The 14,944-nt window shown below is 43.5% G+C and overlaps 1 protein-coding gene across 3 annotated transcripts in view; it reads left to right on the top strand.

Annotated features, from left to right (window-relative positions):
- The first annotated feature begins 221 nt into the window (after nucleotides 1–221).
- The window catches only part of ZEB1 (zinc finger E-box binding homeobox 1), a 146,869-nt gene continuing 132,146 nt past the window's right edge, over nucleotides 222–14,944 (top strand). Inside the window, exon 1 of one of the 3 annotated variants that reach the window (XM_073581697.1) lies at nucleotides 222–354. In XM_073581697.1, coding sequence (XP_073437798.1) covers nucleotides 297–354 — 58 coding nt within the window. In that variant the 5' untranslated portion in view covers nucleotides 222–296. The other 2 variants (XM_073581698.1, XM_073581696.1) reach the window with 2 other exon arrangements.

Raw genomic sequence — 14,944 nt, 5'->3', positions numbered from 1 at the left:
CAGGGCTGAGAGAATAAACCCTGTGCCATGATGGAAGGGGCAGCCTGTGACATTTCCTCTGGCAGCAGTGACAGGAGCCCTGTGTGCAGCAGACACCTCTCCTCCCCACCTGAGCCCCCCACCACTGGAAGACCACTAGGGGGGCTGAGGTGATGTCGTAAACGAGAAGTGTCGTAAACCAGGTGCGGACCTCGCCAGGGGGAGAGGAGAGCAGAGCAGGGAGGAGGAGGAGGTGGTGTTAGGAGGGGCGGGGGAGGGAGGTGACTCGAGCATTTAGACACAAGAACGAGAGGATCATGGCGGATGGCCCCAGGTGTAAGCGCAGAAAACAGGCGAACCCCCGGCGGAATAACGGTGAGTGTCCGGGCAGGGCTGGGGGCGGGCTGCGGACGGGAGCCGGGGAGCCGGCCGTGCCTGGCGTGCGGGAGAGCGGCGCCGGGGCTGTGCGCACCGTTATGTTACCTGCCGCCGCCTCCTCCCTGGACCGTTACACGCATCTGGTCCCGTGTGAGTGTGCGGAGGGCGCCGAGCCCGCACCGCGCCCCCAGCCTGCGCCCCCCGGAGCCCCGACCCCAAACTTCCTCCATCCCCCTCCCCATCCTCCAGGTATTGCAGAAGTAGCGGATCAGCGGCCACGTTATTGTAGGCGGAGGTGGCCGCCGGCCTGCGCTGCTGCCCATCAGGGTCACATCCATGGAACTTTCCTGCATTGTGGGGGCTCGGGGGGCTCCGGAGTTCTGTTACCTGGGAGATACGGGGGGCAGGCGGATTCTTCCCGTGCTGCTGGCACTGTTGCTGCAGTACGAGTGTATTGATCGTGTGGCTCCAGCACATCCTCTGCCTCATGCCGAGCCCTGCAGTGCTGGGGCCAGGTATAGATGTGCCAGGTGAAGCCCACCCTAGTGCCACCACAGCTGCTGCAGAACCTCTGGACTCTGCTGCTGGAGGAACTGCTAGCCATGAACTACATTGCCCTTAAAAGCATAGATTTCTCTATATGTGTGTATATATATATATATATTTACATTTCTTCCTGCCCCTGAAGCTGTTAATGACACAATATAGCTGCTTGGGGTTTAGTTACATTTTTTTTTATACTATGTCCCTTTTTAAAGAGGTAGAGGAGATGGTTTTGAGTGTTTTAAAGATGTTCTGCAGTAGTTTAGTTTACTGCAGTGTCATTTTTTTAATTGACAGGTAGCTGAGGGCGACTTAGAGAAGTCCAGTATAGTCGCCCTATGTGCCCGCACATCTACACTGCTTGCCACTCTGACCTTAAATGGTGGCCTAAATAGGGGGGGCATTTGCCCCCCTTACTCCTTTTCAGTGACGCCCCCTTCACCCATTGGCTTAACCCCTTTGTGCTGTATATGCGATGCTGACACTAACCCATCAGGGCTGGCACTGCAGATCTCTCTCCAGGTTCATCACACAAGGGGTTAATAGAGCAGTTGTATTTGATCATATTTCCACCCACTTTGAAGGTAATTTTCCTACCGGCCGTCACTCCCCTCTTGCTGGTTTCCATTCCTCTTTTTATTTTTTTATTTTTTTCTGACTGATCTGTATCAGGGCTCAGCCCTTATATTGGATGGGTGCCGCTATGTAGGTGCTCGTAGGTTATTTTGGTTGGGTGGTTTCCAGTCTGGGGGTGAGTGGGTGCTGCTGCTGATGGCGAGGATGATGATGACGACGATTCTGGGTGCGGTGAAAGCTGGGGAATGGCCTGCAGAAAGTTTTTTTTTTTTTTTTTTCTTTCTTTCTCCTTTTGGTCATCGCTCTCCTCCTTCTATAGAGAGGTACCTGCCCGTCTACTAAGGGGTGGTGTCTGTTTAGTAGAGGGGGGGGGCCCCCTTTTTTCTTACTCGGGCTGCAGCCTATATATGGGAAACCTTTACATTTCACACCCAGGCTGCCCCTTATTCTTCTTGCCCCCCCTTTCTCCTCTATACCGTTATTTAGGACTTTCATCCCATCGTTGATAAGCGTAGACTTATTTAGGAACAGCAGACACTCCCTCGGGCTGAAGTGGGTTAAAATTCAAGATATTTCCTACCCCAGGAAAATCCAGATGAAGGAAGAAGGGGAGGAAATACTTGTTGTTTTCGCAATCCCCCCCCCCCCCCTTCTTCCCTGCTGCTGATGACACTTTGTAGTATTATGGGTTTTGTGATGATGGGACTTCCTGTCTTACAAGGATTGTAAAGGGATGGGATTTGCACTGAGCCGCTGCATGACATCCCCTATGGTTGTCCTATTATTTCGCCGACCTGCCATAAGCAGCCTGTGTTTAACCCCTCATAAGACCCCCATAGTGGGGATGATGGAGTAGGGGATGCAGGGAAAGGTAAGTTTGGGGGATGCTGATGCTGGAGGGGGGGGGGGCACTTCTTGTCATTGCTGACGACATGTGTTTGTCATGCGGGCATGTGCCACCCAGCGCCGAGACCTGCAAATCTGTTTACCTGGGTTGGCAAGGGATTGTGGATCTTATGGAAAATGTAATCTGATGCCCTGAATGAGCCAGGATCTATTGATTATCTACAGGAAATTACCGCACCGAATGGCAACTACCTATACAGGTAGAGGAATAATACATATAAAGATGGTGTTTACTTCACTCCTGCAATGCCTGGCAGCCCCCTCCTGCCTGCTGCCTCCTCTCATCTCCAGGGAAGCATTGATTTACCTCCTCTGGCAATTTTTATGGTTTTTTTTTTTTTGTTTTTTTTTTTCCTTCCCTCCTACCTTCTGTTAGAATTTTTTTTTGTAAGCCTCTGACATATTGCATGGTCTGCTTCTTGATGCCCCACCCTGGCTGCAAAGGTGCACTGGGCAGGGATCATAGAAACAAATCTAATTTCTGTTCTTTATTTTTTTTTTTTTTTTACTGCAAGTACTGACGTCACCATCATGTCTGTCGTGTGTGTAGATAATCCTGCCTTTTATGTATACTTTTGGTCCTTTTAACGCTGATGCTAATTTTGTATCATTCTTGCAGTTTTTTGTTTACGTAAATAAAAAGAACTGATCTGCTTTGTTACATTGTATCATTGGAGTTTTGTGTTTTGATTTTAGTTTGTTTTGATCCTTTTTTTTTTTTTTTTTCTAGATTAATAATCTGATTTCTGGGATTGGGGGGCACTTTGCAGCAAGGTGCAACAAAGGGGGAGGACTCTGCTACTAGGTAATGGAAGTTGACAGCCTGTAAACTAATTGAGAGCACTTGGCTCCAGAGCCGGAGCGTATGCACGGGGCGTCGCAGTAATGCAATTGCTCATGTATTATAAAGCTGCATTAGAGGGTAGCGTTTTATTACTCATCCATCTCCCTTGCATAGAGGGGGAAACATAATTTTGATAAGCTTTTAAGCCCTTTTGTGGTGTCTGGGGCCATACACTGGAGTAGTGCGGAGTATTATCTATCTGCTCAGACCAGTAACGGTCAGGACAAATGCTATTAATGGTCTGTACAGATCCAGTGGGGGAGGAGGAGTCCGCTTCTAAAGAATGACTTGCTATTTTCTCCTTTCTAAAATGTCATTCAGCTGGTGAGGTGAGGCTGACCTCTACTTTGAAACGCGTCAGCTGGTTGGGGCGACAGGACCATGGCCGACCTGGGGACCATAGAGGCAAAAAAAAAAAAAAACCCTAAAAGATGAGCTTGATGAAGTCTTGGCCTTGATTGACTCATATCTACTTGTGTATATACAGGAAAAACCTTTTATGGATGTAGCAGAGCTGAGTTGGTTATAGTGTATAATGATCTGTGCACACGTTGCGGATTTATTGCGTTTTTTCTTTCTGTTCTGCGCTGAAGTCGTGTGCACACTTTGATTATTTTTCACTTGCTCATTTAATTCTGCAACACGTCAATTCTTTCAGCGTTTTGGAAAAATCAGCACCAAAAAAATTCATTTAAAAAAAGCCACCAAAACGCACCTATTTTATGCAGCGTTTTTTCCTGCCAATAGATATTTTTGCAAATACTTCTCTTTTATGCGGTAGGTTTGATTGCCTTTTCTTTGCTAGAGTAAATGCCGAGAGCAAAAATTTGTAAAAATGTTTGATTGCGTCTGGAAAATACTGTCTAGGTTTACCTGCATGGTGTCCGACAGCAAAGTTGTCTCCTGCTCCATCAGTATTATTTATGTCAATCGGAATCCTAGTAGCGTGTGCATATTGGCCAAGATAAGAGCCGAATTTGTCATTTGCCTATTTAAATGTTTGCAGGCATACGTGTATAACATGGCTGATTTTGCCTGTATTAGCACTGATATAGCGGAGTTGAACTTGTAATTTGGCATGAGGCGTCGTGATCATGCGGTGGTCTTATTGAAGGTTATCACTTATTCCATAAAACAGTTCGGCTCTGCTTCATCCGCGTGTTCCAAATGCAGAATCCAGGCAGTTGTGGCTGCACTGAATGCGCTACTACGCATTTCTAAAAGTGACCTCGGCTTGCTATCTATATCCCCTCCGCTTCAGGACATTAACTTAAAGGTGTTAACAAGTGTCAGGGCGTCAGGTGGTGGTGATGCCGGGGATACTGCATTCTTTGTTGCATCGTCCTCCCCCATTTTTAACTTTTACTTTCAACCTGGTATCGTGTTCTCCGCTCGATTTTTGAAACTTTCATTTGGGGAATAGAGGAATTCTGCTAAGTGAGCATTCCAGACTCGCTTCAAAAGGGGGGACGAATTCTCTGGTTTGTGTCTGGGGGATAAAGAAAAATTAACTTTTATTCAATATATATCAACCATACAAATTTTAACTGACGTTAATACCGTGTCAACGGACTTAGGAAATGCTCTACTTCTATGAAAAGTTTTGCAAAGTGTTTTAGAAGAGCATTAGAAGGAGTGTTACAATCTTCAAGATCCTTTCCCAAGATGTAGTAGTTGTAGTGATAATATTAGCAAATATCTTCAATTAGAAGTGTAGTTCTTCTGTTTAGCTATGTTGCTTCCCCTTTGTCCAGGGCATTACAGTAGCGTAGGTATCCATGGTTACAACCACTAACAGCTGTCACTATATGAGCGGTTAACTTTCATTGGCTGTAACCATGGCTACCTATTCTACTGCAATGCCCTGTACAAGGGGTAAGTGACATGGCTTATCAGAAGAACTGTACTACATTTCTAATTGGAGGTTGTTATTATTATTATTGCACCTACTACATATTGGGATAGGGTCTTGGAGATTGCAATGCCCCTTTTTAAATGTACAGACAACCGCTTCACATCTGTGCCATATATATCTGGAATATACCTCCTTATAGTGGCGCGTGTTGCCCATTGGCTTCCATTATAATAAATGGAGTAAATTAACAAAAAAAATTGTGCCACACGGCCAGATGCCAAATGGACACTCGTGTGCCCCATGTCGGGTGAATGGAGCCATGCAGGTTGTAGAAGAAAGGCCGAGCGACGGTCCCGTTGTCTTGTCATTGCAGCCATATTGGTTCTCGCCCAACTTTCCCAGAACATGAAGAACAACTCTAGGAAGTTGTTGACAACTTGATGGATCAGGGACAATAGAAGGAAGTATGATTTTCGTTATCTGTCACTTTTTTTCATATTTCTTTGCATTAGTGCCAGTCCTTACTCTATAGGAAGGCATCGCCTCTGCGCACGTTGTTGGAGGCCGCAGATCGTTCTGCCGTTCCCATCACTCTGATGTGCGGTGTTTCATGTACGAGCTCTTATTGGTTATGGATTAGCAGACTTGTATTGTTATCTTTGTCACGTGGGTAACGGTGACGTATCGGACCAGTTATGTTATGGGATCTATAGATGTAGCAGAGCCGAGTTTGTCATTGGTCAGAGTATATATGGGAATGTCGGTAAACCATCTTCAAAAACTGTCCGAAAACCGTGCTGGGCCCGTGACCCTGAGGACAGGCAGTTTCTGCGGTCTGTGTTTTTTTTTTTTTTTTTTTTTTTTTTTTTTTTGTGACAGATTCACTTCTAGATGATTTTCTGACTTCAAGGAAACTGTTGTTGATGCCTAAAGGCTGAAGCACGCGATCATATCGCTAATGTGGAATAAACCTATGGGCCCGTATAATGTCATGTTCCATTACTCGTCATATGGCGGGGTGTATCTGGGGCACCATGTGGCAGAAATGTACAATTTTGGTAATTGTCATTTATAGACGCTCCCAGCAATGTGTGTAATCTTCAGCGTTTCTGCTGCGCCCTCCTGGGACAGCCAAATAGTATTAATTTAAATCCACGGGCCGCGCCTGCGGACCAGGAATAGCAACGTGCGGGAGAGCGGAGGGCATGTTAAAATAGAACGGCCATGGAGGCGATCGGGAGGGGGGGGGACAAGTTTTCTCGCTGCTCCGTTTCATTATGCGTTCGACACCTCCAGGTTGTCCTGAGTGATTGGACCCATGTTGCGTGTTAGTTTTTATTTGAAGAACTGGTAATGTTCCTCTTTTGTTCCAGAGCCCCTCCTGTTCTTGAGATATGGGCACTAGTGATGAGCGACCGTGCTGGGATAAGGTATTATCTCAGCATGCTCTGGTGCCAACAGAGTGCCTTCAGTATGCTCGAATACTATGTTCGAGACCCCCGCGGCTGCATGTCTGTTGGACTGCCTGTTTGCTGTCAAACAGCTGCAGGGACTCAAACATATATATGTATTTTATTTTTTTTTAAGTCACTTGGTTAGCACACGAGTAACATCTGATCTGAGCGTGTTTGCTCATCACTAATGGGCACCTCTCCTTGAAGATGACGCCCCCTTGGCTAATAAAACCAGAATTAAAAAGAAGAGTGAGGCCATATCTCAAGGACTGAGTAGTTGGAACAAAATTTTACTCATTTATATAGCAGCATTAGTTCCATAGCACTTTACAGACATCATCACTGTCCCCATTGGAGCTCACAATCTACATTCCTTATCAGTATGTTTTTGGAATGTGGGAGGAAACTGGAGAATCCAGAGGAAACCCACAGAAACAGGGAGAGAACATACAAACTCCTCGCAGGTGTTGTCCTTGGTGGGATGTGAACTCTGGACCCCAGCGCTGCAAAGTAACCACTGAGCCACCGTGCCGCCCTATAAGAGAAAAACCTCATCAGTGTAAGGAAAAAGGCAGCATTCTCAACAGGTTAAAAAAAAAAAAAAAAAAATTATCCAATGAGGCCAATGATTGGCTGCAACGGTTCTGTTGATAGACACCGCCATAAGCAAGGTAAATAAGGTCTGATGGAGAGCGTTTATTATCCGGCGTGTTCGTTAGTTACTTGTCAATTCTTGCATAAAAACAAAAAAAAAAATTTTTTTTTATTTAAAGCATTTTTTTTAACTTTTTTTTTATTTTTTTGTAAATTTTTCAATTCTGCTTTGTGTTCAGCACTTGCTCTGGGGTCAGATGCTGCCCCCCGGTTATGGGGTAGAGGAACGCGTGTACGCAGCGCAGTCCTGATCCGCGCCGCCAGTCAAGTCATCCTTCAGCTAAACTCATTACATTGTATTGTGAATTCTGATCTCATCCCGCTGTAGAGAGCCATCTGCTCCACTCAGCCATCATCCAGATTACACAGGGCTCCTAGCATGGCCGAGTGTGTGCTACCGGAGCCATTGTGCCGTGGATGTGTGTCTCCTCCACAGGGGGAAGGAGCGCCCCTTGAGGTGCCGTTTTTATAGGAAACATGCCCCAAATAAATATGACAATGTTCAATACCACAAATGCTATAAATTAAGGATGTTAAGCACCCGCTAAGAAGAGGCCATGTTTTCAATCAAAAGATTAGTGTCTTACCTTCCAGCTCACCAATAGCCGTGCATACGTGAGTGCGGCCGGGGGGGCGACACGTTATTTAACTTTCATGGTGGTATAAAGTGCTCTATGGACTTGTGGTAGAATAATATACAGTACATTGGTTTATTAAGGCTGCTTCCAAAAATCACTGCAGTTATCTTGTATATTAATCTATTCTTCATTCGGTATGGACTTTACAGAATAGAGGCTATTTCTGATTTTGGCTAACTTCAATCAAAGGTGTAAATGAAAAGTATTCCCTCCGACTTTTTTTTTTTTTTCTATTTGGTTGACCGTTTTTCCCTTTTTTTTTTTTTTTTTTTTTTTTTTTTTTTTTTTTTTTACTTTTTCCCTTTCAACTGTTTCTAAATTTGTTTGCCATGATAAAAATGACAATCAGATGCTACTTTACCTCCCTGGGTTTACTGCTTTCTGTTTTTGGTCTTCTCTTGTTCCTTCTGCTCCCCCTGACTATTCCAGTTTTTGCTGTGATTTTTATTTTTTTTCTTTCCCCTTCTCCCATTTGGCTCCAGAGATATGGGGCCTTTTCTTTAGTGCTAACTTTAAAAGATTTTTCCAATGGGGTTTGTCTGACAGGGTTCCCTGGGGGCGTGTCTTTAGGCTGCTCTGCATTACTATCCTGTGAGTCACGCCCCCTTGGTAAAGAATGTAAAAATTAACAAGAACTAAAAGGGCCCCATATATCTAGAACCGTATGATGGATTTGGGGGGGGGGACAGCTAAAAATTGCATATTCAGGAGAGCAGCCAGAGTAAGATAAGAGCAAAAGCGAGACACTTCTAACCTGCTGACAAGTCCTCTTTAAGTGGAAAGTGGGGTGGAAATAAAATGTATGCTTTTTTTGGTATCTGCTCGGCCAGTTTGCATGGAGATGCACAAGTCCAAGGTATGGCGGGTATGTAGCGCAGAATACTACTGACATAGCTGTACAATGTATTGATAGATGAGATGTGACCCGAACCTCGGAGCTTGGGCTTAAACCCTGCGGGGTCAGTACAGAGATTGGCCCAATAGCAGAATATAATCAAGGTATTATAATACGGCCATATACATGTACCCGTAGTCGTCATATTTTACTGCCTGTGTTATGGCTGCAATTTCTGGCTTCACCCTGGGTCTCCTGACCTAGACTAAAATTTTTTTTAGGCATATATGACACTATTAGGTTGGGTCATGAGAGACCCGCGATGGGGGCGGAAAACGCGCCTACAGTCATACACTGATTGCATCTGCAGGAAAATCTTATCTAACCTGATCGCTTTCTAGTCTGATGAGATGCCTGTAACTGCTGCACTAAACACGTGGTTTTTTTTTTTTTTTATTATTTTATTATATATGTACCGGTATCTTTAAAATTAAATAAAAGAAATAAACAAAAAAAAAAACATAACCATGAGCTTCGAGATCCACAATTGTTTTATTTGGCTGCTACAATTCCAGGCAAGGCCTAGTTCATACCTTGCAGCTCTTGCTTATCTTGGCTGCTTCCGGGTTGTACCACAGTGATAATGTTGGTGTATTTAGGGGAAAAAAATCCCACTGACCCACCTGTTTTCTATGACACTTTTTTTTTTTTTTTTTTTTCCTTACAAACCACATCATGCTCTCTCCCTGGTATTTGTATTAGGAGGGGTGAGGGGGATGTCATAAAAACCAGATGAAAAAAAAATAAAGGTATACTACGGCTGCGTTGCAATCTCTAAAACTGTGATGCCTATCTTGTATAATATTTTTGCAGAATATAAATTTTTTTTTTTTTTAAACCCCCTTTCCTCCCCAAAATCGTTTTCCATATTTATGATTATCGTCTGCTAATTGTGTTCATTTCTTAATGCGATTTTAGTAAGGGGGCTACCTTTGCTTGACCCCCCAACTGATTTATTGAAGCAAATGCTCTATGGTGTGGATTATCCCTTTAAACCTGGACAGGCAGGGGTCCTTAAGGAATGTTGATGAGGACCCTTTGTTTTCCTAATGTTGTTGTGTTTTTTTTTTTTTTTTTCTCTTTTCACTTTCCCCTTTTTTGATTGGCATCTCCATCATTCATTGATGCAGGTGTCCGGCCAGCTCTTACAAAAGAACGTCTCTGAGCTTTCTTCTCTGATTCTCAAGAGCTTCACCTGCATCAATGATTGACAGAGATGCCAATCAGTCAAAAAGGGGGGAAGTTAGACCTGATCGCGGTTCTTACTCCAGACCCACTAACCATTGGCAAAGCAGCGAGAGGCCTACGGAATGTTCACGCAAGGGATCTGCTTGAAAATCCACAACGATAACAGTCTGGACGAACTTTCCCTAATAAGGCCACGTTCACACAGCACTATTTTGGTCAGTATTTCACATTAGTCATTTGTAAGCTAAAACCAGGAGTGGGTGATAAATACAGAAGTGGTGACGTGTTTCTATTTCCTCTGATTGTCCCACTCCTGCTGTGTGAATTTGACCTTACAACTATGTACCTTTTTAAAATTATATATACTGTATATATAATTTTAGCATGCACAAATGAATCACAATTAATCTGCACTACCTGAAAGTAAAGTCCACCCTTTTTTTTTTTTTTTTTTTTTTTTTTTTTTTTTTTTTTTTTTCTACTCTCCCCTCTTTTTTTTTTTTTTTTTTTTTTTTTTTTTTATATATAATTCATGGTTGAACCCCAGCACGAGTTCTAAAAAAGAAATCCAATAACTGTAGGAAAGTTTAAAAAAAAAAAAAATTACGGCGGATGCTACAATAGGTCTGACTTTAAGGATATGTGCACACGTTGCGGATTTGGCCCAGCGGATTCGCCAGAGAATACAGTACAGTGTAATCCAATGGAAACCCCCCCCCAAACAAAACAAAAAAAAAAACGCTGTGCACATGCTGCGGAAAATTCCGCGCGGAAACGCAGCGGTTTATTTTCCGCAGCATGTCAATTCTTTGTGCGGATTCCGCAGCGTTTTTAACACCCATTCCATTATAGGAATCCGCAGGGGTAAAAAACGCATGCCAAATCCGCAGGTAACTTTACCTGTGGATTCCACATCGTGTGCACATACCCTAAATTTTTTTTTTGCCTGTTGTGCGTGTTCTGTTTTTTTTAAACATAACAAGGGGGGGGGAAAAACCATAAGGTCACATGGGATATAGGCTCATAGAATTAACAGGGGGGAACTATCCTATGACCCCTGACGTGATGAGCGCCGATGATTCTGAAGCTTCACGTCCTATCACATGTCATCTCCCGACAGAGCTCGCCGCCCCCTTTTTTTTTTTTTTTTTTTTTTTTTTTTTTTTCTTTCTTTTAGGAAACCGTTAATCCCAGCGGAGAACAGCTGAAAGTATTCTGAGTTTTCCTGCCCTGTCAATAAAGTTGTGTATTCTGTACGAACTGCAGATTCCCCAGCTGAAAAGAAAAAGAAAAACCACTTCTTTGGCTCTCGAGTCTTCATTTAGAGTTTTTCTTCTTCACTGCAGGAGTCTGAAGATGCGAGCTAGGGTCACGTTCTCCCACCCTCTTACTTTTCCCTCCCCCCTGCCCCTAGCGGGTAATTTTTTTTTTTTTTTTTTTTTTTTTTTCTTTCTTTCCTTGCAGCCACATGGGATACATCACAATAGTGTTTTTCCTTTTTTTTTTTTTTTGGTTTAAGTTGTCTATTGAAATAAGTGCAGGTGACTATTAATTTAAAAAAAAAAAATATAGAAACCAAAATAAAAATACGAAAAATAAAAAAAAATATATTATAAATATCTGACGGTACAAGAAAAACTTATAAACTCCACACACGCATCGCTTATATGCAAGAAATGGGCCAGGATAACTTGTGAAGCCGGGGCGGGGGGTATATCTACTGCCTTACTGTAGCGCACAAAACGCAACAATATTATAATGTATTTATTAGACTTGCATAGAATAAAAGTTATGTCCCGAATCCATGCTCAGCGCTGCCGGCATTCACTGCTGCCACTAGTCCCTCAGATCTCTGCCTCTAAGGACTTGTATCCATATGAAAAGATATCAGAGCCCGGAGCCTAAATACAAGTTTTCCTGCCCTGGATCTGTAGCCTTGTGAGGTTTTAGTTTTGTTCTTGGCAATCATGAACATCAAACCACAAGTTGTGGAATATTTTTTTTTTTTTCTTCTATTTGTTGGTTTGTTTTTTTTTATCCGGTGGAGTTGTGGCCCGAATCCTTGTATCCCACTTGTGCACGTTGGCGTGACAGCTGGGTCCTCCCTGCTCCTTTGTGCCCATCATTCCCAGCTACTGCAGACATGGAAATTGATGCATGTGTTGTCCGCCTTGCCCCCTCCCCCAGTGCGGCCACTCTCTTGGTAAATTACCAGTCATCTTACAATTCAGGCCTGGTCCAGCTGTCCATTGTTGCACCCAGCTTCTTTGCATAGGGATTATTTTGGGCTATTGGATGGCTATCGTTGCCGGATCCTTCTGCATTAATCCAGTTCTTGTAATACACTCAATGGATTTTGTTTTTACAGCTGTGGAAAAAAAAAAAAATTCTATATATATATATATATACTTGCGTTTAGTATTCAGAGAATCAGATGCTCCATCACTTCCAGTTTCTATCTCACAGCATTAATACAATGTAATGTTGATGTGTGGTCGACCATACAAACGGAACCAATTCTAGTAAAAGTAGAGGTTCTATAGCCTTTTCTGTGGCTCCATATGGGTTCAACCAGTCCCCCAGTCTTGATGTTCCAGTGGGAGGACCGGCCATATGATATTAATGGCCTCGGGATGGGTCATCAGTATCATATCGGTGGTGGACCAACAACCCAACTGATCGGATACCAACAGACTTGGTGGCAGGCAATGTAGACATTAAACAGAGCTGCACTGCACGGTTCCATTGTGTGTAGCAGCCGTTGCTGAGTCCTGCAGAACAACTTTTACTCAAAAGAACTGCTTATTGACTAGGTTACCGTTCGCTATTGCAGTCTGTTCGTGGTGGCCGGTCTCCTTGTCAAGGAGCGCAGCGCTTACAGAAAGTGCTTGCATACCCTAATCTGACTAACCTCAGTGCCCATACCCTAATCCCATATCCAGGGACAAAGCTGTCTCTACATTTTGGGCCAGATATGGGACAACAGAGATGCAGATCTGACCTGTCCATTATCAGCCAACAGGAGGTCAGGGAGGGGTGTGCTCCTGAAGATAGATCATGGGACAAACACTTTAGCAAGTACTAATCCAAAAACTTGGGCTGTAAGAGGCATTATTGATAATGGTGCAGTCCAGCTGCAAGCATTTTAAGGTTGGTTGATGTTCTACCACTTAAGCCACCACTTATCGCTGTTGCTGCACCCGTCGGCTCACCCCCACGCCCATCACACACCAACTGCTCAGCCGGTTCCATACCAGCGCCAGCACGTATGCTTGATCACCATCCATTTGACCTAGAGTTCCCTCCCGTGTGTATGCAGTTATGGATGGGGGCGAGGCATCGGTGTCCTTAGGTTTCCCACTGACTTTTGGAACAATTGGTTGGACCTCCAAGAGTCTAATGTAACCTATCTACTGGGCAGGTGAAAATTTTTTTATTTTTTTTTCCTCCTGGGTAACTAGTGGTCACATCCCATCCATGAAGATGATCCGTTCTGCCCTAAGTAATCTAGCCTTCCAGGCCATTTATGTTATCAATTTTAATGTTCTTAAATACAGAATATCTTTAGTATCCTGAGTTGATTTTACATTAAATCCCGCCAATGACTAATCAGATGGAATTATTGGCAGGGACCGGATGCTTATTAAAGTTTTATATCTTGCAGACTTGCGATAACCTCCCGACACCTATCACTGTGTACCGGCAAAGGCGGATTTCTGCCAGTAATATGTCAGTCTACCTTTTTTTTTTTTTTTTTTTTCCTCCCTATGAAGAATTCATGGCCGAGGAGCCAGGTTATTTAATTTGATGTCATCAAAGAGAAGATGCAAAGACCCAAAGTAACTGACCCATAAGGGTATGTGCACACGCTGCGGATTCTGCTGCGTTGCTGCGGATTCTGCTGCGTTTCTGCAGCGTTTTTGGCTCTGCAAAAACGCAGCAGATTCTGCTGCGTTGTACAGTACCTTTATTTCCTATGGAAATAAAAAAAAGCTGTGCACATGCTGCGTTTTTTTCCGCGCGGTTTTGCTGCGGTTTACAATCCGCAGCATGTCAATTGTTTGGTGCAGAAACGCTGCGGTTTTACACCTCATCCATTATGAGGTGTAAAACCGCAGGGCAAAACCGCAGAAAAAACGCAGGTAATCCGCAGAAAAACCGCAGCACTTTGTCCTGCGGATTTCCTGCGGTTTTCTCTACAAAATCCGCAGAGACTAAAAACTACGTGTGCACATACCCTTAATCTTCTGAATCGGTGCCTCAGGTGTTAAATAATTCCAGGTACATGTGAGGATGGTTCATCTGATAGGGGGTGAATTAGTAAATATTTTCTCATTTAAAAAAGGACCAACGTGTTAACATTAAAGTTCCAGGACTTCGGAGATGTCAATTTTGTTGTGTTTTTTTTTTTTTTTTTTTTTTTTTTTGTTTCCCCGTGACTAACTTTTTTTTTTTTTTTTCTTTCCTGCTGTGTTTGGTTCTGGGTCTCATTGAGTCCAGTTAGATCTTTTATTTCTTTACTAAACTAGGAAAAAAGATTAGAAATTGGGTTATAATTTGCTAATAGTCGAGCAAAAATTTTCTGAGAAATTCTGATCAAACTCCAGTCAGTCCGTTTTTCTCGTACATGGAAAATACTGACGTCTGAGCCCTAAGGACGTAAAGAGAATGGTAGCCCTAAAGGCGCTAGCTTTTCCCAGCAGCCCCATAAGGAATGAATGTCTCCACGGTCCAGCATGTGACCTGCCGCTCCATTTTGGAACTGGGAGAAAAGTTGAGTCTTCTGCCGATCGAATATATCAAATAAGGAAATGGTTGCACTCAATTGCATTAAGGCATATCAAATATGAAGTACGAATAGGATAATGGCTTTTGTAATCTAGAAAAAACATATGAGATACTTAGCACAAAATTTGGCCAAAAGATGTGAGCCCATTCACCAACGTCAAGGTGATCTCATAGAATAGGGACCTGTTCAAACTGCCTAGTGTGAACTAACCTCTGGCTTATAACATGGTAAAGCCTGTCTTTATA

This window comes from Dendrobates tinctorius, unplaced genomic scaffold (assembly GCF_039654945.1).
Source record: "Dendrobates tinctorius isolate UK_male_01 unplaced genomic scaffold, ASM3965494v1 ptg000070l, whole genome shotgun sequence".
In the NCBI taxonomy this organism is placed as follows: domain Eukaryota; kingdom Metazoa; phylum Chordata; class Amphibia; order Anura; family Dendrobatidae; genus Dendrobates; species Dendrobates tinctorius.
The sequence above is the reverse complement of the archived record's forward strand: the minus strand, read 5'-3'. Positions and strand labels throughout refer to the sequence as shown.